Source organism: Accipiter gentilis, chromosome 1 (genome assembly GCF_929443795.1).
Source record: "Accipiter gentilis chromosome 1, bAccGen1.1, whole genome shotgun sequence".
NCBI classification, from domain to species: Eukaryota; Metazoa; Chordata; class Aves; order Accipitriformes; family Accipitridae; genus Astur; species Astur gentilis.
The window spans coordinates 36,082,926-36,106,666 of NC_064880.1; the positions used below are offsets into that span (position 1 = coordinate 36,082,926).

General features: G+C 45.6%; 2 protein-coding genes across 2 annotated transcripts in view; both read right to left on the reverse strand.

Moving 5' to 3' along the window:
• Positions 1 to 1,557: 1,557 nt before the first annotated feature.
• Positions 1,558 to 7,907, reverse strand: TBR1 (T-box brain transcription factor 1). The gene is made up of 6 exons (XM_049804890.1): positions 7,216 to 7,907; positions 6,640 to 6,794; positions 6,166 to 6,287; positions 5,652 to 5,810; positions 4,675 to 4,736; positions 1,558 to 2,401 (listed from the first exon to the last, which is right to left on the reverse strand). Exons 1-6 carry the CDS (start codon positions 7,905 to 7,907, stop codon positions 1,558 to 1,560), a joined length of 2,034 nt encoding a protein of 677 aa, XP_049660847.1.
• A 4,065-nt stretch (positions 7,908 to 11,972) lies between these two features.
• The window catches only part of PSMD14 (proteasome 26S subunit, non-ATPase 14), a 48,585-nt gene continuing 36,816 nt past the window's right edge, over positions 11,973 to 23,741 (reverse strand). Inside the window, exons 8-12 of the mRNA XM_049834598.1 lie at positions 22,042 to 22,149; positions 18,625 to 18,699; positions 16,164 to 16,289; positions 14,793 to 14,855; positions 11,973 to 12,593 (exon numbers count right to left, since the gene is read on the reverse strand). Of these exons, the coding sequence (XP_049690555.1) occupies positions 12,495 to 12,593; positions 14,793 to 14,855; positions 16,164 to 16,289; positions 18,625 to 18,699; positions 22,042 to 22,149 (471 nt within the window). The 3' untranslated portion in view covers positions 11,973 to 12,494. The remainder of the gene's footprint in view (positions 12,594 to 14,792; positions 14,856 to 16,163; positions 16,290 to 18,624; positions 18,700 to 22,041; positions 22,150 to 23,741) is intronic.

Sequence of the window (23,741 nt, forward strand, 5' to 3'; positions counted from 1 at the left end):
ATTTTACTTGTTATACACAGACGATACAAACGGGCAAAAACCGAAACATTTCTCAATGGAGCATGTACTGGTATAAATTATTCAGTTCCACAGACGTAACAGAACAAATATAAAAATCACAACATTCGATTTACAGAAGAGTCAAAAATATACACACGTTTATGACCCTGAATTTCTATTAGGAAATTTCCCCGTCGAGTGTAATCTAGACTGAATATTTAGCCTGATGCATATTTCAGTTTGTAATTTTTTTTCCATATAAAAATGCATTAATTGTATAGATTTGCTACTCAAAATTCGAAGACTTACTATTCTGCTTCGCCGGGGGGGGGGGGGGGGGAGACCTGGAGGGATACGAGTTCTCCTTCATTAATATAATAAGAGGTTTACAGGAAAGATCGCTCTTACTTTCGATGTGCATTGGATTCCCCAGGAAGTCAGATCTCGGTTAGCTACTTTATGAAAAAGTCAATTCCAAAACTAAATGCAGTAAAATATACAACTCACAATTCATCTTCACTGGACTACACTATGGTTACCAACAATTCAGTCGTCTATATCTTTTTTTTTTTTTTTTTTTTTTTTTTTTTTAGATTATTCATTACAAAGATTTACAGCAATATAAAGAAAGAGGGGGGAAACTGCAAAGAAATTTGAAAAGAGTTTGTCAGCATATTTGGCACCTGCAGGGACCAGTAATGGATTTGGCACTTGGGGGCGAGGGGGAGGGGGGGAGGAATACCACAAAAAAAAATAATATTGCTGCTGTCGAGCTATTCCTTTTAAAGAAAAATACAGAGGCAGTTAATTTTGCTTTTGGAAGGCGTCATGCTACTTTAATCGACTTTTCTACGAGACATATTTCTGTTCTTTTGAAGGGAAAGCTGAGCTATTCCTTAGCTGTGTTAGCCCAGGGCACAGCGTAATTATTTCATGCGAGGAGTTGCAGAGAAAGTGAGAAACCCATTACTCGCTGCTACAGCCATGGACCACTCTACATTTCCAGAGGCATTTAGAAAGAGTGTTTACCTGGGGAGGGGCAGGAAGAAGAGGGAGCAAAAGGGGGAGGGCGGGGGTGGTAAAGAAATTTAAACAGGATCTAAGTTTTGTGACTTAACAATGAAAACAAAATTAAAAAGTCCGAACAAATAAGGAAGAAACAGAACCCAAGAAAAGTAATCGGTTACAATGAATTAAATACTATGTACAGGCATTTCACAGGCTCTTTTTCCCCCACCATTACTGTTATCCCCTAGTATCCATCCGTGGTAAAAGGAAGGAAGCGCTGTACGGTTTGAGAGAGTCTAAGCATCCTACTTATCAGTGGGTTTCGGAGCGGCGGTGCCCCCCGCGCCCCCGGGGCGCCGCCGGGCCGGGCCGGGCCGGGCCGGGCCGGGCGGGGAGCGGCGGCAGCCGCGGCTCTGCCTCCCTGCCGGACCGGGCCGGGCCGGGCCGGGCCGGGCCGGGGGTACGGATGGGGCAGCTAGGGGCGGGGGTCAGTGCGCTAACGCGGAGGAGTTATTGTGCAAAAGGACGGCGGGGCCGGGCGGGCCGCGCCTAGCTGTGCGAGTAGAAGCCGTAGTAGCCGATGTCCTTGGCGCAGGTCTTTTCGCAGTCCCGCTGGGTGAGCACCTCGCTCTTGAGGGGCGAGGAGCTCTCGGACACCGGGGTGTCCGAGGGGGAGATCCGCCTCCTTTTGGCCTGCTCGTAAATCCCAGAATCGGTGGAGTCGATGGACTTAATGGACGACGGCGTCTCGATCCAGCTGGAATCGGACAAATCTTTGGGCTTGGAGTCCTCGGCGCCCGGCAAGGGGGACCGCTCGGGGGCCAGGCTCTCCGCCTCCTCCCCCAGGTAGGGGTTGCCGGCGGCCATGCGCGCCGCCGCCGCGCTGTTGGGCCAGCAGGAGAGCACGGAGCCCGACTTGCTGCAGTACTGCGGGGGGCTGCGGGCCCCCCAGCCCGAGGGGTCGGCGTAGTAGCCCAGCGGCCGCCCGGCGCAGCCGGCCGCCTGCAGCGGCAGCGCCTTGACGCCGGCGGCCGCGTAGGAAAGCAGCGTGGCGGCGTTGCCGGCGAAGTCGGTGGCCGTGTCGTAGGCGGAGGCGGCGAAGTCGAGGCGGTTGTTGGCGGGGGCGACGAACCAGCGCTGCGGCGAGGGGGCCCCCGGGTCCTCGGCTTGCTGTGGGGAGAGCAGCCCGTTGGTGTGGGGCACGCTGCGGTCGGCGCCGGGCCCCGGGCCGGCTCCTGCCCCGGGGTGGAAGCGGGACTTGGCGTAGTTACTCACGAACTGGTCCTGGAGGAAGGAGCCGGCCATGGCGTAGCGGGCCCCGGGCACGATCTGCGAGCGGGGCGAGTCGTTGGGGGAAGGCGTCAGCCGGTCCATGTCGCAGCCCGTGTAGATCCTGCCCAAGACAAGGGGAGAGAGCTGGGTGTCCGCCGCCGCCCGGCGCCCTCCTGGGCGCGGCACCCGGCCGGCCGCAGCCCTCGGGGGACGGACGGACGGACGGGACGGGACGGGACTGGACGGGACGGGACGGGACGGCGGCCGCCCCAGCCCTGCCCGGGGCCTAGCGCTCCTCTGCGGGCTGCGGCCTCCGGCGCCAGGAGCGCCGAGGGCCTTAACGGGGGGCCGGGAGGGGGTGGGTGGTGGGAGGCGAGGAGAGCAGGTCTTTCGGGACCGGTTGGCCGTTCATTGCCGGGGCTGAGATCTCTCGCTCCGGCCCGAGCCCGGCAGCCCAGCGGCGTCCCATCCCGCGCGGTGACGCCTGACCCGTCCTGCCATATGCGCAACAGGCAACCCGGTCATTTGCCGCGAGCAGCGTGAATGGCAGACTACGGAATCGTATCGGCTGTGTAACACTTATTATTGGGAGTCGCAGACGAACCATCAACATTTTACCGAGTTTAAATTAAGCTAATCTTTAAACACCTACTGTAGGAAACGTAAAACCAGACACATCCAGTGTTCCCTGCGTGGCCTATATATAATTCTCCCATGCTGGGCTGCAATTTGCGATTATAAAAACTTTAATGGATGAATAACTACTATCTGTATTTAATTCAGGCTAAAACTGTGCTTTAATTAACCCTCCACGCCTCCTGGAATTTCTTATCCAAAATAAACTTGGCCCTTAAACAAATCCGACGTGCTAGACAACATTGAAGCTTCCCCCTCCCCCCGTCTCCTTTCAAGTGACGCCCTATAAAGTTTTTTTTCCCATTAAAAAGAGAAAAGCGCTTGCGGTTGGGGCGAAGGCCACGCAGCCTCTCTCAAGGCCGCGCATCTTCAGAGCTCCCAGAAGAGGGGGCGGGCACGGCCGCCGCTCTCCGTGGCACCGGGGACCGCCGTTCCCCTCCCGCCGGCGGCCCGGCTCCGCCGCCGCAGCCCCCGCGACCCTCGCCCGTGGGTCGAGAGCGGCCGCACCACGAGCATCCCGCCGAGGAGAGCCGGTGCCTGGGCCCCGGGCCCCTCTCGCACTGGTTCAGGCCTCGGCGTCGTTTCCAGCCCGGGACCGAAATCCCGCTGCCGGGGGATGCTGGACGGCTGGCGGAGCTGAAGGAGGCTTAAGCCGGCGCTGAAGGTACGCGCGGGCTTGGGCGCTCCGAGGGAGGCCGCTCCCCGCCGCAGTTTAGGGAAGAAAGAGGAGGTTTCCCCTCCCAAAGCCGGAGCCCCCTCCCGCAGAGCCGGGCCCTGCAGCGGGGCGGGTGAGCTTCCAAGCCGCCCGCCCCCCCGGGCGTGCGGGCCGCCCTGTGCCCACCACCTCCCGCTGGCCCGGCCCGGGCAGGGGGGCGCCGGGTGGGCCGGACCCCCTGGCCGCCAGCGGCTGCCAGGCCGGGATGTCCCCATTCGGCTCCCGAGGGCCGGGAAAGGCGGAGGGGGGCGGGGGGCGGGGGCGAGGGCTGGTGCGGCCCCCCCCCCAGAGCAGCACTCGGGCGGCACCAGGCGCATCTTCCCGCGGGGGGCACGGCCGGGTGGGTCTCACGGCTGAGCCTGGAAACAGGCGGACCCCGGGCCGACGGGCAGAGGTAGCGCGGGGGCAAACCGCGATTAAAACTTGGGAAGATTTAGCTCCACCCAGAAGGAAGAGGGGGGGAATTAAAAAAAAAAAACAACAACAAAAAAAACCCAACGACCCAAAAAAAACCCAAACACACACACACAAAAAAAAAAGCCTCCAACCCCAGAGAAGACCAAAACGAGACCAAGAAATTTTCCTCCGGACACCGGCTCTGCGGACGCCGGGATCATGCAGAGACGGCGGGATGCTCGGGGACTGAGCCCGGGATGGTGGGGTGCTTCTTTCGGACCCCTTGCGCGCAAGTGAGAGGGGAATTTGGAGAGGGGCGCAAAGATCCGTGCCAGGAGGAAAAACCCGACCACACGACCCCGCCGCAAGTGCCAAAGCGAGATGCGGGCTCAGGTGCGGGCAGCGCGGCCCCTGGCGCGGAGGCGGCCGCGGGCTGTGCGGGGCTGCGTGGAGCCCAGCCGCAGGGACAGCCCCTCCGCGGCCCCGCCGGGGGAGCTTGCGGGTGCCTCCCTCCCGGAGGGCTCTGGAAAAGCCTGACATTACACGTTTCGGTGCGAAACGAAGCCAGCCCGCATGCTAAAGCTTCCCCCCCCCTTTGCGATGTGTGCGCAGCCGGCAGAAGGGTAATAAAAATCCGCTTTACTTACGTGTCATAATTGTCTCGGAAGCCTTTTGCGAAGGGGTTGTGGTCTATTTTCAGCTGTGTGATCTAGGGGAAGAGAAGATGAGAGCGCACGTTGTGAAAGCCTGAAAAACGTACCCTGCTGCAGCCAACACATTTTTTAAAGGATCAGGCTTTACTCTAGTCGGTCCGGTTGCCTTTAAAACGTGAAAAATAAAGCTTTGGCGGGCTTACGGGTATCACGGTGTAATGTTAAGGTTTATTTTGTTGTAAAAAGTACGGTAAATTTGAACATTTGACCCCGTGTTTTGAGACGTGTCGGTATTCCTACCGCACGGGTGCGAATACACTTAAATCCAGAAATGAGGTAAAACGTACCGCAGAACGGTAGCTAGGAGTTTACATTCGCATCGAGCAAAATAATTAAAGCAAGAATGCGGACTGAACATATGTCATTTGAAAAAGGGGTCACCAGTCTGCAGCAAAGCCAGACCACTCCGAAACGCAGCCAGGCGTTAACGAGCTTTTAATTTGAGGAAGTTGCTCCGTGTGTCCCCCCCCCCCCGTCGTCCCCCCCCGGCGCAATCAATGAGGTTGTTAATTGATCTTTGCAGACTCAAAGCTTAAGCTAACAGTTAACTGAGCCGTTTCCGACTGGGAAGATAAACGCCCAGCTCCGGCCGGAGCGGCACCGCCGCCGGCAGGATTGCTGCCCGGCCCGGCGCGGGGGGGGAGCGCAGGGCCGCGGCGGGCGGCCGGCGCGGGGCTCCCGGGGCAAACGCGGAGCGGAGAGGGCGGCCGGGACCACCCTCGGGGCTCGCCAGCCTCGGGCAGGGCGGAATGGCACAAAGCGGGGCGGTAGGCAGCCCCGTCTGCCGGCGCCGGGGCAGGGAGCGCAGCGGCCGGGCAGGGCCGGGCCGGGCCGGGCCGGGCTGGGCTCGGCGGGGTGCCGAGCGGGGAGCTCGGGCGACCGTACGCGGAATAAACCGGGGAGGTCTTTACATCGGTGTTCTGGTAGGCGGTGACTGCTATGAACTGGGTCTCGGGGAAGGTGAAGGTCTGCACTCTGCCCGGCTGGTTGGTGTCCTCCGTCCCGTCTTCGTTCACCTCCACAACGTGCAAGCGGGGCTGATACTTGTGGAGGGACTGCAAAACCACCATCTGCCAGACAGAAGGAAAGGAGGGAGGGGGCCGCGGGAAGAGGAGGACATTAGAGCGAGAAGGACGGGGAGAGCGATGCCCGCGGGCGGCGGGACACCCCTCCACCCTCCCTTCCCCGGGACGAATGCGGGCTCCCCCGGCCCCAGCGGGCAGCCGCGTCCGCCAGGGCAACGCGTTCGGGGTCGACGAGGCCCGTGGCAAAACAAACGGGAGGGCTTTTCCTCCTCTGCCCCCCCTCTTCTTTTCCCCGAGCGACGCGATCTGCGAAAAATACACGTCCTTTCGGAAACGGCAGGATTTTGCCTGAAGCGTTAAAAACGAAGCCTGGCAGAGCGTCTGCCTTTCCCCCACTGACCTGCCCGTTGTTGTTTGATGCTCCTTTATTGTTTGTAAGTTTTAGTTTCCCAAAGGAGATTTCCTGGCGCATCCAGTGGGCTCCCGTGTTGGGGGAGTCGGGGTGCATGTACACCCGGTTTCCTAAGCAAAACAACAAAAAACACAACCACATCACAGTTCTCGCGTATACCCCGCTTCTGCCGCTGCAGCGGCACACGGGGTCGAAGGACCCCGTTAAAGTTAGCGGTATTTTACTGCCGAAGCTCCCTTCATTTTGACCGCGAAGGATTAAAACAGCGTTTTCCGAACACCTTTTGCTTTCTCCTCCACCCTCCTTTTCTTTTTTTTTTTTTTTTTCCTTAAAAAAAAAAAAAAAGCATCATTGGCCCATTCATTCTCGTTTAAGAAGTCGCCAGAGCCAGTCCACAAAGGCTTTAATTAATCATTCTCACCTACATATGTGTCGGGAAAAGTGTTAATTGGAGGAACTTGCCTTGTACATTGGTGTCCGCCTTGCCGCAAGGAACCCATTTGCCTCCCTGAAATCTCCAGTGGTTGGGATCCGCCAAAATTACATCCACAAAAATATTGTAGTGAGCCGTGGGGTCGAGACCAGAAATATTAAAACTTAGGAAAGGGAACATGCGCCTATAAAAAAGGAAAGGGAAAAAAAAAAAAAAAAGGAAAGAAGGAAAGCAAGCCACCGGCAGCGACAGGCACACGCGGAGGAACCAGCCCGTTGTGCGTTATCCTCACGGCTCCCGGGAGCGGCCGGGAAATAAAAATCAAAAGAAACTCCCTCCCCGAAACGTCGAGCTTTCCGCGGGGCAGGGGCGAGGGCAGCGGGCGCGGGGACCGGCGGGGAGGCAGGGAGGGCTGCCCCGGCGGGGACCGGCACCGGCGGCACCGGCAGCGGCGCGCCCGGCGCCCGGCGCGGGGGCCCCGGCGGCGGGCGGGCGGGCGGGCGGGCGGGCGGCTCCCCCGGGGCGGCGGAGGCTCCGGGCGGCTCCCCCGGCGGAGCCCGGCGGCTCAGCCCCGACACCCGGCGAGGGTCCGCGCCGTGGCTTACCTCCCCTGCTTCGTGATGATCATCTCCGTCTGGTGCCGGTGAAATTTCAGCCAGAGTGGCCTGTTGCACAGGTAGACCTGAGCCTTGCCGGGAACTAGCCCCGGCTGGGTGGAGGAGAACTGGTAGAAAGGTGCCCCTTGGTAGGAATGGCCGTACTGCTGGGGGTAAGGGTAGCCCGCCGTGGGGTAGCCTTGCGGAGAAGAGTTGGACAGGAGGCTGTTATAAGCTCCGTTGGTGATCACAGGATGGTGAGCCATGTAGCGGCTGGGGCTGGCGATGGAGAAGGCTGGGTGAGCAGGTCCATGCTGGCTGGGGTAAGGGAACATGGTACTAGGAGCAGAGGCAGCAGACTGGGGCTGGCTGGACTGAGAGAGCAGATAGCGATCTGCAGCAGATCCATCGAAACTGTGACGAAGCTCAGAGACCCCGTCCAAGACGGGAGAGAGTTTATTTCTCTGGACGTCCCCTGGTGTGTCCTTGGAGTCAGGAAAATTGTCTGTATCTGACTGATTCGTCATCCCCCTGGTAATTTTTTTCAAAGGTGAACTTCTCTCCAGGTTGTCAGTGGTCGAGATAATGGGATGATCATGCAAGGCAAGCTCAGATCCGCCTGCATGTGGGTAACTGCTGCTCACATTGAGAAATTTCTTGGAGAGCATGATAGAGGGAGAAAGACAATGCTCCAGCTGCATAGCTCTAGCACCACAGTAATAACCCTTCAGTCCCTGGATCTGAAAGGGCTCCTTAGTATCAGAAGCTAGACATCCTGGGACCCTCACTAGACAGAAAGCACTTCATCCACCAAATGCTTCCCAAACGTTTGATTTACTTTTTTTTTTTTTTTTTTTTTTTTTTTTTTTTTTTCCTCCCTTCCCTGGGAGAAGAGATTGGCCAATTGACACTATGCAGCAATCAGGAAAGACTCACTTTTGATCTTGCTGCTTGTGGAGAGGATGAAACGGCTTCTGCCATTGGTTAACCGCTGACAGTAATTTAATTAGATAGACATTAATTAGGATAATCACCTGGCTCCTGGTCGCGACGATCATGGCAAATTGAAGGAGATGATTTTATTGTGAGATAGAAGGAAGGGGAAGGGGGAAGGGAAGAGTGTGTTTGCTGTAAGAGCTCATTATTATGTGACCTTTCCAGCAAATTTTTTTTTTTTTTTTTTTTTTTTTTTTTTTTACTACGGCTGGAAAATAAATCCAAACCCCTGCGATTCCCCAAATATTGCGCGCGTGTCCCCCCGCCTTTGTGTGCCAGGGAGGAGACGGGGTGCTGGGGGCTCCGGGGACCGGCTGCGCGGGGAGCGCCGGGCTGGGCGGCCGCTGCCCTCGGCTCACCTCCGCAATTTGCCTCCCCTTTCGGAGGGCGCAGCCCCTCTCTCCCCCAGCTCCTGCGAGCGACCCCCCCCCCCCCACCCCGCCGGCGCAACGCCCCCACCCCTTCCCACCCGTGCCTGCTTCGCGGGGGAAAAGACACCCTCCGTCGACAGCGGCCGCGTATCGCCTCTTTCGAGTCCTGAAATAATCATAAACCCCGCAGCCGAAGCGCCCTAATGTATCTGCCGCGGTGTTTACGGGTTCTTCAGTAAATAAATATTTCATCCGGGAGCCGCGATGCCGGCATCGCTTATCAGCAGAACGGCGCGGAAGGCATGCGGCTGCCCGCCCGGCTCCGGATTCCTCTCCCCTCGGTGCCTGCCTTCCCTCCGCGACGCGGTCCCGCCGGCCCCGCGGGGAGGGCAGACACCCTGCCCGGCGCATCCCTCGTCAGCCGCCGCCGCCGCCGCCGCCGCCGCGGCCCGGGCGGCAGCCTTAGGGCGGCGGCGGCGGCGGCGGGGAAACCCAAACCGGGGCGGCGCGGCGGCGGGAGGCGCCGGCCCAGCCGAGCCCCGGCCCCCGGGCGCTGCCGGAGAGCGGCCGGCGGCCCCCGGGGCGGGCGCCGAGCGCGGCCCCGCGCGCCTTCGGGGCGGGGGGGACGCGACACGGCGGCCGCCCGCCGGGGACCCCCCGCTAGCGGGAGGGACCGGCCGGCCGGCGGGTCCCGCAGCGCGTCCGTGCGCTTGAGCCTCGGGCTAACGGGAAGCGGGACCCCCCGGGGCGCGAGGAGACGCGCCCGAGGGGTCCAGGGGACGCGCTCGCCCCCCCCGGCCCGGGCAGGCACCAGCCTCACCCTCCCTCCCTAGGCCAGGTCCCGAGTTTTTTTTCAAGCGCCGGCTTTTGGCCCGGGGAGGAGCTCTCCCGGTCCGTTTTTCGTAGCGTTTTCCCCTGCGCGGTTTGGACCTCAGGTATTTTGCAAACCGCGTCTCTTTCCAGGTGACGGCAGCAGCCGGCTGCCAAGTGCGCCGATAGGTAACGCAGCCTGGACCACTGCATAACAAAACCAAGACCAGCGTATAACCGAGCATCTGAAGCCGGGCCGAAACTTTGCAGGCTCAAATCCAGAGAAGATTAGGACCGGGATGACTTGTCACACCGCGTATTTCAACGTTCTCGAAGCCCACGGCCATTTATTTTGCCGTTGCTTAACCGTGAGCTAGTTCGGTTATCGGGTGCTTCACAGAAGCCGGCATACGCTCTCTGCAAGGACGTTATTCTAATAACATAATTTGCGGAGCAGTTCACCGTTTTACTCGCCGTCAGGTGGTACAGCAAACGCGACTTTCCATACTACACCTTCTCCTTTCACTGCTAAGGAAATAGTTTTGTTACTGTAACTAATGTTTCGACACTTGTTTCACCAGCGGGCTCACCCTTCCCTTTCTCTGCTCAAAACCGACAGAGAGGTAATGGACTTATATAGGCGGGAGACGGGTCGAAATGCAGATAAACCCTGGGAAACGCTGCCCTGCATTACGGAGCTACACCCATATAGATGCAGAGCTGCAATGAATTCAGTGGTATACTGCCAATCACATGGAAGTGCTAATATATGCCAAAAATCTTCAGTGCACAACTCCTAAACTGGTATAATAGGGGGATATGCAATGGCAGGTGGTGTTATAGAATCGTCATAGAAAGAAGGAGAGAGGTTTGCTAATACAATATGCCCGTCCTTCATGCTGACAGGTGACGAGGGGTCAAGCTGCTAATGAAGGTCTGCTCCGTTGCGGCTGGAGGCTCAGAAGGTGGCTGCTTGAAAACCTCTCTCTTCCTCCAAGACGGTCTATGAGCTGCTGCCTTTCAGGTTACTGCACGCACGCATTCTTCCAAATCCTCTGTGTAGCTCCTAAAGCACTGGACAAAAATGAGGAAAGATGCCCCGAAAAACAGCCTTTTGATTATTCACGAAACAGTAAATGGAAAATTGTGCCTCCAAGTCAAAACTGAGGAGTAGCTAGAAAGCAGGGTACCACAGCACAAGCTCACGCTACAGGAGATCTGCGTCTCCAACAGACTCCCTTCAGCTACCCTCTGCAAGATGTACATTTGTCAAAATTAATTTAGAATATGCAAGACTCACTGGTTTGTCTCCCTGCTTGCACCGGCCTTCCACGCATGTATACACCGCAGCACTGCGATAGCTTCTCTCCTGCTCTGCAGTGCCATGTTACCCACGACCTGCCAAACTATGTTTCCCTCGTGGTGTTACACGTGCACGTGGGAGTAGATAGCGGCAGGGATGCAGAGCCCCACTGGCAGACGAGCCCCGGGGCAGGTCCCCCAATCTCCCTGCGGTGCGCGCATTGGACAACGGCAAGGCCCAGATACAGCCTTCCTTGATGATACGCAGGTTTTTAGTGCCAACCGCCAGAAAGCACTTCCATTTAACTATATGCAGGCAAATGTGGTTTGGTACGTCTCCATTTTCCCAGTCTGATATTCTACTCCCTACTGTGGGGGCAGAGGGAAGGCCATAAGGAGGGCAGCTGCAAAAATCTGCATGTTTCCCACTGAAGTAAGCGCATGCTAAATATACTTAGAGAGAGTTATTCTAAAATAGTAAATTAAAAGGCCTAAATAAGACATTTCAAACAAAAGAAAAACCTTTGAATGGTAAAGAATAAATAAATAGAAAAATACTGGGCACAAAGTAGAAAATAGACAATTTTATGGGCTATTTCTTTACTATGCAAGAAGCAACATAAATTTAAAAAAAAACATCTCCAACACAAAAAGATGCATCTAGTTTTAAAATATTTGCCTGCCACAATTGTTGCCATTTATTTAGAAAAAACACAACCCCAGTAAACAAAATATTGTGAGTGACACAGAAAGAGAACACTTCTGCCCAGGCAAAAGAATCAATCAGCCTAAGTACCATCCAATGCTTAAAAAACAAACAAACAAACAAAAAAGCCCAACCAGCCCCCTGCCCAAAACCCAAAGTCACTCCTCAAACCTAGTTATTTGGCTTTGCCTGCTTAAAACCAAGCAGCCAACCCACCTGCCTTCCTGTGAGCGTTTCCCTCTCTAGTCAGTGGAAACGGTTTTAAATGTCATATTCCAGTTGGGACTCTTTCCATATATTTATGTATATGGACATCTCATGTACGTTCTCTTTCACAGGAGGGAGGGTTCACGTAACCTAGAACAGCCTCTAGCACTTTAATGTTTATTCTCAGAATACTGCTATTTATGACACCACTTGTGAGAGTTGTGTGATTCAGTTATCAGCATAACTGAATTCATTTTCTTAAGGTCAATTGTCTTCTGTGGATATTAGGGTTTGAATAATATTGAAAGGGAGCTGGCAGGGGAATTTTCAGCATTTTGGTTTTTGTACATCCTCAGAATTCAGCATGACTGCAATTTATTTATTTTTTTTTAATCTCAGTGAGAGTATCTGGTAATCAACGGGAGCCAAATTGCATTAGAGAATTTTTGCTGTCCTAGAAATTAATATCTCAGTAGTTTTACAGTGGGTAGAAATAAACCTTTACCAACACTTTTCCTGCACCGTTAATTCCCACCGTCCATTCTCAAAAAAGGCCTTCCAGAACTTAAGACAGGTTTGTAAATGTATTTTTATTATGTTGCAACAATCAAAATATATATGTACTACTGATTTTCCCCCCAAATATTAAATGAAAATGTAATACATTTTTGCCCACGCTGTGTTCTTGAATGCTTTGGAATCTGTAAAGACCCTGACATAAAGAAACTGAAGCAACTGCACAATTAGAGACTGAAAGGTGTTATAGTGCTGCACTTACATTGCAAATGAAGTCAGATGTCTGTGTTTAATCAAATATAGCCTCAACAGTCTCTGTTTTGTGAGTATTAGAAACAATAAACAAATATACACAGAAAGCATCACAAACAGTAAATCGGTTATTTAAATACAACTGTATCCAACATAGCAGCTAAACACTGGACAATGTTTGAGGTCATCAGCACATCCACATGCTCTTCTAAATGACGTTTGGGGTCCTGAAATACAAAGGATGCCATGAGAGAAATGACTGAAACATGTCTGAAGGATTTCATTTACTTCAGGTCTAATTAAGGTGATTGTGAGTTAAGGAACACAGGCCAGTAATACTCCTAAATTTTCCATTCTAATGAGACCTCACAAAAGACTGAATTTCCATGAATAAGACTGTATTAGTCCATACTATCACTCAGTATCTAAGTTGAGGATAGGAAGTAAATTTCTATCCAGCATCTGAAGAGTAACCATGACAGCTATGAGTTTCAAGGACAACACACAGTATGTGGAATCTACTATACGTCTCACTAAGGCCAATATTTTAATCTTAGTTCTGGTACATTGCAATTTGTTTTCAGATCTTTGTACAAATGTGTGTTCTAATCTTGTAAAGACTCAAGCATGATCTAACACAGTCTTTGAATAGTTGTGTTGACTACAAGAAAATTAGCATATTTATACCCATAAAAAATGAAAAAATGCACAATGCTATGTTGAAATGTTCTGAAAAGTTGAATGTTAATCCTGAGCAGTGTTCTGAAAATACACATCCCCACACACTATTACTCAAATGATGTGGGCATTTGCGGGCATCTGCATAGAACAATAAGATTATTTCTGGTTGAAAACCATACTCATGCGCTTCTTCAGTTTCAGAACCGAGATTAAATAATTAATCTCCAAATACTGCAAAATTATCAGGCATATTTAAAAGACCCTCTAAACCTTATTGTAGCATTCTTGTGTGTAAAGAAACTAAAACACGGAAGACAAGCATGTGTGAGATTTTTACCTTTTTTTAATAGATTTATTGTCAAAATCTAATGAACCCATCTAAGTTTATATAAAAGTGTACCACAAAAATCTTTAAGCTGTCCTTCTTAAATAACTAGTTTTCAAAGATCATACAGTTCTCCAATATTCTCTCTGTTCCTAGCAAATTATGCAACCTAATAACATAATATCCCTATTGTGAGCAGCTGTTTGTCTACAAAGCTTTTTATACAAGTTGCATAAAAACACCACATGGAAATTACTTAACAACCATTTTGTAATTTAAAGAAAGCTTAATTTTATCAGGAAAAAATTATTTTCTTTTTAAAGAATTGTATCAAAATAGATTATTTTTCTTCACGTATGTGTAATGATTTAAACAACTAGTGAAGCTCAAGTTCCGTTTGAGATCACATCACAACCGTTAAAATACAACCCTTCTTACATGTTTTATTTTATATATGTATTTATGTATGTGTAGGTGTGCATAAACTCCATTGTTCTGAATGCTACAGAAATACACGAGTGACTGAACAATGGTGCAGATGTGTTATGACATAGCTGCTAGAAGCTGACACATAAGAGCAATCCAGAATCCTTTAAATTCTTCTACTGCTACTAGCAATACAATAAGTACTGGTTCTTTAAGGACACAGTGGTTATTTTTAAAGCTACTTCTTGTTTCCACTGCCCTTTCTGAATTTGAACACAACCTCTTACACACTTGTTTTGCTCTCCTTTCCCTCACCAAAGCACTTTTTCTCAACCTTTATGCTGAAATCAAACATAGAAATAGTTTTCCGTTAAGTCTTCTATAAAGACATTATATCCTGACATTGCAAAGGGACAGAATGAATTGAGTGGGTGTTTTCAGTTTCAGCTATGGCACTAAACTTTCTTCCTTCAACAGCAATACAAAGCAATACAACTTACTTGCATACGCATGTATTGGGGCTAAGCACTGACAGTGTGTTCATGAACTGGAGATGGGGGTGAGCTGGCTCTTTAGCCATGACAATGGATAAACAACACTCCCACATTTTTTCAATTATTACTATTTTTTAAAAGTCCTAACAGTTTTGGCCTCTCTAACAGACTTTGATATCTTTATGCCTCTTCTTGGAAAGAAATTAGAAAAGAAAAAAAACCCACAACCAAACCAAAACAAACCTACCAAGTCTCAACACTGCTCCTCAGCATGTAATACAAATGCATGTGGAACACGACTTGTGGATATTCTGCCAATTACCTATAGTCAAAAGCTTTGTTCCTTACACAACAATCTTCAACAAAAATAAATTCATTATTTGGAGCGTAGAAAATATCTTGCACATAGAACTAAAATCACCTACGCACACATACAAGAATTAATATTTAGAATGAACGAAGCATATCATTCCACCTCACTCTAATTCATCACACCTCACCTGCTTGCCAACATTTTTTATTGCCAGCTGTTCAGGTGTCATCTTATCTTCTTCTTCAACAGCCTGTGAAAGAAACACAGAAAAGGTCAGTGTTTCAGATTTCATTTACTTTTTCCCCAAGCCACAAGATCCTCAAAATATAATTCTCTTTCTCAAAAAAAAAAAAAAAAAAAAAAAAAAAAAAAAAAAAAAAAATCAAACAGCAACACATTTCAGAAAGTCAAAAGGAAAGGTACTTCAGCTTCTCAGCAGACGTGGGTTTAATTACTAAGTGTTAGTGCAAAAGATCAAGGCAAATACTCATGAATGGTTTTATTGTCAGATATTCACAAAACTGTTTTTAAGCAAAAATCTTAAATGAGCTATATCAACAGTTAAAGATAGTTGAAGATAATTAAACTAGTAAAGCAGAACCAAAAATAATGTTACCTAGATTGTTTCAACTACTGGAGGTTTGATCTCAATAAATTTGTATACTGTTTAAAGTCACTGATTTTAATACATTTTTATAATGTTCCTTTGCCTGCAAACACGGTGTCTTTATGAAGTAAATCTACTAACTTAACTAGTGAATGTAATATTGAATTTTGTTTTTAAGCACTTCTAGGAAGTTAAAAAATAGCACTCATCAAGAATGACTGACATGCTTACTACTCACTGAGTGCTTGCTGAGATCTAGTACTTATAAAAAATATTTCTAAGTGTCAGTATTAAAACAGTACAAATAACTGATTTCTCTTTCTTACAACACCAATAATAATTTTTTTATCTAAAAAGAACATTGAACTGGGCTCCAGAAGGTGTTCTAAATACTTACTATCTATCTACTGGAATGATACAGGTAAATAACCTTTATTCTGCTATACTGGTCAAGTAGTCCTTGACTGAAGGAATGAAGAATACAGTCAACTGCTTATTTTGATCTACAGGAATCTTATATTCTCTTCACTAAGTAAAAATACAAAATTAATGCTATTACTCACATTTCAAAGCAAAAGGTGTAATTAAACACTTTGCTACTTTAGGGCAAAAAGTCAGGTGGCAAAGCCTGAAAAGCTAATGGACAACTTCACATAGAAATGATACATAGTTGACTAAGAAGAAACACAGTCTCCACAAGGCTATTAAAGCCACACTTGTACCTAATGTAACCAAATGCCAAGAAATTCTTTGCTGAAAACAGATTTTACAAATCAAATAACCACTAAGATCCAAAAGAGTTCCTGCAACAATTATTTTGTTCTTACAGTCTAGTCATTTACAAGTCATTCTGAATAAAGCTTGTGATAATCAACTTCTAAAATTAAGTAATAAATTTCTTCACTTCATAAACACAGCTACAGTTATACTATCATTATGGGATATGAATACCTTGTTATAATTCTTTGCTAATTCTAACATCTCCTTCACTACTGTTTCATTGAGTTTGCAATGTTCACTGTAGTCTTGAAGTGTCAAACCTTCCATCCAACTCTTCTTATGCAAATTTAGCAACATCTGCAAAACAAAACCTCTTCAGAGCATTCATCGTAAAATACATTCAAAATACTATGAAGACCTCTTTGACAGACAGAAAAACAATTTTTAATAGTAAGAATGTAATAAAAATTATTGATCTTACAATCTTTAAATACAGGAAATACAATAATCGACTATTCTGCTAGAGCAGATGACAGATTTTGCATAAATTTTTAAAGATCAAACTTCTTGAACCCTAAATATGAAAATGTGGCATGGAAGCCAGGATCGCATGTACTTTGACAGGAATACTTAGGTTTTTCTTACGTAATTTTTTATTTTTGCTGTAGGTCGAGAATGCAGAATTGCATTGTAGGAGAGCTAGCAGAAAGGTGACTATTTCAGCTGGCAAATAAGGAACGGTTGAAGCTTCTGTCCTCTGATGAAGTTGAAAAATATTTTAATGCTTGGATTAAATGTATGAAGTAGTTATTTATGCTTCACTGATTGTCCCAAACTGTATGCAAGCAGGTGCCACAGTTGTGATGTAGTGAACTTCAAAAGCAACTAAAGCATGACTTGCATGTGCATCCTCCTACAACGTAAACATAACATGATAAAGCGATGCAGAGTTTTGATGCTGATAAATGCCAGCACTACTAGAAATATCTGAAATGTTTTACTTGACACTCTGATGTCATTCTTGAAAGAGTGAAGGAATAGCTACAATGACAATTTCCTGATTTTCATGAATAAAGAAAGTGTATTTTGTGGATCTCCTGCACACTTGAGGACTGTAGGGAGGACCCTTTCAGCAGTTTCAGCTTGCCCTCAATTTGCAAACATTTGCTACAGACATCTTTGAGAACCAGTAAGCCCTGTAATTGCTATCACCTGAATAAAAGTGCCTGTTTCATCCTAAGTATAGCTTCCAAAGAAACCCAGCTTTGGAACATATGAACTGAGAGGAAAGTTTGTGTCATAATTTGTATTAGCAAGATCTTAGTTACTGACAGAAGGAGTTGTAGGCAAACTGCATATGGACAGTTTAGCTAGGCTATCTGGATTTTAAAATTATGGTTTGCTGTGATGGGCTCCTCATCTAATACATGAAGCATATACTCTTCTTACTACAGATGGAGATAACAGATCACCACCACCACGAGGGGGTTTGAGATATGTATGAACCTTCCTTCTGAAAGATGTGTGGAGGTAGTTGCTGCCTCACAGATTAAAGTTTCCCTAACTTGGTCAAGTTTATTCTCCTACTTGCAAAGGTAATAACTTACACATGTGAAGCCATTAAAGAAAATACACACTTGGAACTTCAGAAAAGGCTGGATTGGCCACACTGTTGTATTTGAATGCAAACAATAACCTCCGGAAGCTTCGTGGACACTTCCTGAGAGCTGGTTTTGTTGAATCAGTTACTCTTTTCAGTAACAGTGAGGTCTTGAAAGTCTGATGCCATCCTAAAAAGGGTTGTGCATTTCACAAATTCTTTTCAACTCCCTGATTTGCATGCATTTTCTTCTGTTACTCAGAACTGGGCTTTTTTATTACTTCTAGCCCTGTAAGAAGTCAAAATTAAGCGAGAAAACTATTCTGACCATTTAGTCATGAATTCCAACTACGACATCAATTTATAACCCTAACAAGGCCATGAACATACATAGGCATAACTGACGACAAAATTTGTCTTTTTCAACTTCTGTAGCTGATAAATGAGCTTGCTTGGTTTTTTTTCTGTTTGTTTCTCTGGTTGAGACTGTCAAGCGAGATTTTACTTGTAACTGAGGAAGTCTGATACAAAAGTAACTGACAATATTTGGTGTCAGTAACTGAACAATATTTTTTCTGTAAATGCAAGACATCACTACTTCCTGATACTCAGTCAAGTTTTGGGGAGCTCCATTCATACTAACTGGAAGCACCTTCTGTCAATGTGATTATAGCCAATAAAACCCCTGAGATTCCTTGGTTACATATTTTCCAAAATGGAATTATAGTCTTCTAGCTTCAGAAATTCCAGCCTGTGAAAACCTAAGGCAGCCAGTATATCTTTCAGCTTCATCACTGAAAACTTGAAACTTTGCACAAACCTGTTAAGTGTAGAGAACAGCACGAGGACTTTCCATAAAGCGTGTGGACTGAAATATTGTCAAACTATTTATATGAATATTAGAATGTGGTTTCGGAAGGTTTCATCATCATGACTACACATCTAAGTGCCTTCTGGAAGAGAAGTTGTCTACTCCAGAAGAGCTAAAACAACTACTGAAAGTATCAGCAGTTGCAATCAGAATATTGTCACAAATGTTAAATAGTTTGTATCGTGTTTTTTTGTCCTCTGAATAAAAGCTAAAACAATTACCTTTTGTTCTAGTTCATTCTTTCTGTAGTTGATGGTGATGGAATAGTAATGTCTGTTTAGTCCATGAATTAGTGCCTGTAAAATTCAGGGAAAAGTTTGCATAAAAATTACCCACCATTGAAATGAAGAAATATTAGAAGGGAAGAGTTCATTTAAATAGTCATCTTCAAACATCACTTAAATAAAAGAAAAAAACACGAAGAAACAATACACAGAGACTGTAACTAGGTATCAAGTAAATATACCTGTTCCTATTTCTCTTTCAGCATTCGTTAACTGACAGTTATACTTTCTATTTCTAAACCACGGATTTTTTCACACAATAACAACTATCATAGGAAAAAGTGGTAACTGCCTGCAAACATTTGACCAATACATATGCACAAACATATTCCTCTCAAATCCTTCCTCTCTCAATAAATTTGGTTATCACTTCTCTTAAAATATAAGGCTCTTAGTAAAAAAAAAAAGCAAGTTGGCTATCTATTTATTTGCAACCACTGCCAACATTCCCAAGTTCATTCTCTAAGGTACAATACAAAGAGAGAGTAGCTGAAGCAGTGATTAAACACATCAAGTATCAGTTAGACAATGTGCATCAAATTAACCTTGGATATGAAAGCTAATTTTCTTTTTTAACTTTAAATTTAAAAAAGCCTCTCTCTCATTTATAATTATGTCCTTTGCAAATTTGTCCTTAAACATATATATCACAATCTGATCAACTGAGATTACGTTAAGTGACACCTATATGCATGTATCTTCTATTTTGCTTATGTGCATTACAGAATTAATATTTTTTTTTTTTTTACATTTATGACTTAAGGGTGAGTTGGATTAATATTTGGCAGGTGGGGGGGGTTAAGAAAATCTTGTGATAAATCCTTATCGCAACTAAAATAATCTCTTTTTCAAATAAAATTTTACATATGAAGTATACATTTAGAAATGAGATATGATAAATCATACATAAAATATGCAGAATTAGTGGTAAATATTTCTTGTGTTTCAATCATTCCACCTATTTATGTTTAAATATATTCTTTACTGCTGTGTAGAATGAATGTGTATTTGCATCTTATGCAACTTAATATTTCAGCATTCCAAAATTATCTGTATGAAAGCTGAAAATGTTCTCACACATACATTTTAAACAGATTTCTTTTGCAAACACATATACAAAGATACAAAACTACTTGAATGATTACATTTATAAGAACCAGCAGTTACAGATAACCGTTGCTTATACCACTTACTATAATTAAAATCACAAAATACAGGTTTTATCATCAATAAAGTAATTCATGGTTGAAACTATTAGCAATAAGTAGTTTCCGCTGCTATTTTCTTATCCTACTCAAAATGACTACATAGGAGGTTTTGGGGTTTCTGTTTAAACTCAGTGGTAGATATTTAGGGAGTTTTCTAATGCTCCTGAAATTTGACAAACAACTTTGCCTTCCCCCACTACCCTCTCTCTTTCCTCTCCCCTTCCAAAACCACTCTTTAGAAGAGTAGACAAATGTGAAAGGAAAACAACTGTTCCAATTCAAACCTGAACAGTAGTTGTAGTTTAGCCACTGCAACAGGTTAAATTAAAACCCATAAAACACTTTAAAGCAAAGCTTGTTCTTTGTGTGTTTTGTTTGAAATGGAAACCACCATTCCGACAAGGCTTACAAATTAGATGCACTAAGAGCAAGTAAAAAAGCTGTTGATAAGGGAACACAAGAAAAAAAAACACAAAAAAAGGAACGAAGTCAAGCCACACACTATTCTTATTCCTGAGATTTTAAGGAATGTCTTAAAATCCCTGCTTCTAGCCCAGCTGAAATCAATATTTAAGTTTGCTGCTGAGCTCAACTGGGCCAGAATTTTATTCATGAACTTAGAATAAAAGCTGAACAACACTGCAAGAGCCCTTCCAGTTTTAAGAACAGAGTATCATTTTAAACTATGATTTTTAGCTTAATGGTGACATTTGTAACAGCTCACTGTCAACTTGCAAAGAACCAACACAAATGAAAAATACCCGCTCTAGCAACAGAAACCCAGAACTCCCATGGCCAAAATACACCATGCTGTACTGACAGTGACCTTAAAATAATGAAGTTGAACAATACTACCAGGGTTTACAGGGGAGATCATTACACACGGTCCAGAAAAGCCAGTTAGAAAAGCCCTGAAACATGCAAGCACGGGCTCGCCTATATCCAATCAAGAGTATTAGCTGCTTATTTCATACTCATTATAGTTCGCAGTTTTTACCAATTCAAAAATCAGAAGTAAAACACAACCACCTCCTGAAGCAGACACTCTTTCACGGTCTGATTTTTTTTTTTTGGCTAGCATTTTTATAAATAGTAAAGAATTTCAACACATTAGTAATAAAAAACAACTGATCTTTTGAAAGACAGGGGCATGGTGATCTAGTAACTCCCAAAGGACAGCTCCCTTACAGCAGAAGTTTATCTAGCAAATATTACTTTTATTGTTCAAGTAACAGATCAAAAGAGCAGGAAGTAGGCTTCATAGTTGCAAGTACAGATGCCTTTTAGAATGCATAGTAATGGAAAAAAGTTTTCTAGAGAGAAAAAAGGCAAAAACACTGAGGCAGAAGAACGACACAGATAAAAGCATTAATCACTCCAGAGGATACTTGTTTCAGGACAGAAGCTATTTCTCAAAATAAAGGTTTGTTTCATTGAAGACCAACATTTTTGTCTTACTAGTGAAAGCCAACTTCAGAAATCCAACTCTGAACATTTAAGTTTCACAAATGCTTGCAACGAAATATAAGACAACATACTCAAAAGAAACATTACATTTGAAGCGAAGCAAACATCCTATTTATCCACTGAATCTCCTACTCCACCATGCTTCAGAAAATTACTGCATTACATAAAAATCAGAGATTAATTATTTAAGACACAATACAAGGTTAAATCTAGATTACATATTAGGTAAGAACCTGTATAAGCATACAGTAGAAAGACAAGATTATTAAGGAAGAGGGAACTTTTTCCACAATTTGCTTCAGAATAATTTATCTTTAGGAAAGGTGAGAGGTTAATAAGCAGCAGTTTTTAAGTTGCAGTACTGAAAACAGTACCTATCTTGCATCACATGGTATGTCATCAATTGTCACTTTTAAAAGTTTGCATTTCCATAAATCTGTACTTCAACCTTCGCAGTACATACTTCACATGCATTCATGCTTAGGTAGTTAATTTAGGGCTCAATTTTAAACCCTTCACATATATAACTCCACTGATGAATCACATCAATTATAAATGAATGCAGAAAAATTCTATAGAGAGAACAATAAACAATTTGTAGCTTATTGGTTTTAGGTACCTTTCCCCAAAATTGCTGAATAAATCTTGCAATTTACAGGACTATCAACACTGGGTTTACCTGGATAGATGGCTTGTTTAAGTGACCCAGATTCGAAGTTGTTTGTCTTGGTTCATGTCCCAAGACCATCATATTAGCATTGATCAACCTGAAGGCATCAATAACAACCTGTAAAAACAAGATGTCAAGTCAATTCTTTTTAGAAAATGCAACTAATAGTGCCAAGCAACAGTGGACAAGGCACAATCAACTCTCATCTGTTTTTGGCCTTTATCCAGAAAATCATTTAATTATAATATTAATAAAAAAGAGCCTCCTGCTGGCTATGCTATCAGCACACCACACTACCTTGTATTGTAAGGTGACACCAATTATTACCTTTTGCATGGAGCTGTAAGTTTTATATACGTGATATCATCATATAACATTGAATTTTTTATGTATGCTTACTCTAAGCTTCAAAGGCATGCATATGTTTGTCACCTAAATCTTATCCAATCAAAATGAATGACAGAGAGAGACTAAAACTGAAAGTGAGCACAAGCTAAGGGACTAAGTCTAAAGCCCAGTCCTGTCACATCAATTATACTACCACAATACTTGAAATGACAACAAAATTATAGCCAGCAAGGAACTTGCCCCATGTATTCCCTTCTAGTCAGATGCTTTTTGCTTCTTGTGACTACGAAAGGGTCTATAAACTGCCTGATGGATTAGAAAGTCCTTGTCAGTGTCATACTCAGGAGTACAAAATAGAGTAAAAGAAAACCAAGGTCATTTATGATTTAAAGGTACACGGTAGGTAGTATTCAGTGCTATTTCATTGCAAATAAAGTAAACCCATCACTGATTTTTATTCTGTCCTGTGCTGAATTTGTCTATGAAAAATCTTTGGAAATACGACTTCATGGCCCCATACAATAAAACCCTCACCCCTACCCAATGCCTCTGTGAGGTGAAACAGAACTGAGAACATAGCAACAATACACTCAAACTCAGTCTTACTGGGTACTCTCCATTACAGATTTGTAACTGCAAGACGAGACTTCTCGTTTAGGCCCCAGTCTTAACTGGGCCAGTGCACGTACAGCCTTGTACATCCACAGAAGCAGTACCAGGCATACTTTACAGGCATCGTGTCTGCATATGTTTGAAGAGTTATTGTAGCTCATTGAACTAAAGAGTTTAAGTCTCCTTTTAACAGCTTTTCTACAACGTTTTTTATTCCATTCCTCTCCATACTATGGGTTGGACAACAGATGCATTTATATGGCTGCTTTGATATTTTGAGGCATTAGACCTGAACCAAATCTTTTATGTTGAATAAAAAAGAAATCAACCACTGTCACTGCAAGTCTGCAGAGAAAGCAGCATCGAGTCTCCCACCTTGTTCTAGTACTTTCCATTTACACAAATATTAATAACTAACTACATGTGCAATTTATTAGGAGCACTTTATAAATATCGAGGTTATTCATATGGAGATAAAATTAATTGGCAACTATTTATAACAAAGAAAAATTATCAAAGTGTAAACGGAAAAAGCTTAATAACTTATCACCTGCTGCATTTACTTTTGAGACCCAACTATTTCAGTTGTGTTGAGTGACTCAGTGCCACTAAGGGCTATTGCCTGGACTCCCCTGACAGGCCAGATCCTATGTCAAGTCTCAAAACTGCATGCAGAAAACGTACAAAAAAAATCTTCTTTATTAAAAATGTTAGGTTGTGACCCAATTAAAGTCAGTTAACAGTGACAA

What these genes read in the sequence shown, in the direction of transcription:
- TBR1 (XM_049804890.1), bottom strand. Translation starts at nt 7,907, where the DNA reads ATGCAGCTGGAGCATTGTCTTTCTCCCTCTATCATGCTCTCCAAGAAA. An exon ending in ATCATCACGAAGCAGGGGAG is followed by an intron (nt 6,795 to 7,215) that starts GTAAGCCACGGC and finishes CCTTTTTTATAG; the next exon opens with GCGCATGTTCCCTTTCCTAA. An exon ending in GGCGGACACCAATGTACAAG is followed by an intron (nt 6,288 to 6,639) that starts GCAAGTTCCTCC and finishes TGTTTTGCTTAG; the next exon opens with GAAACCGGGTGTACATGCAC.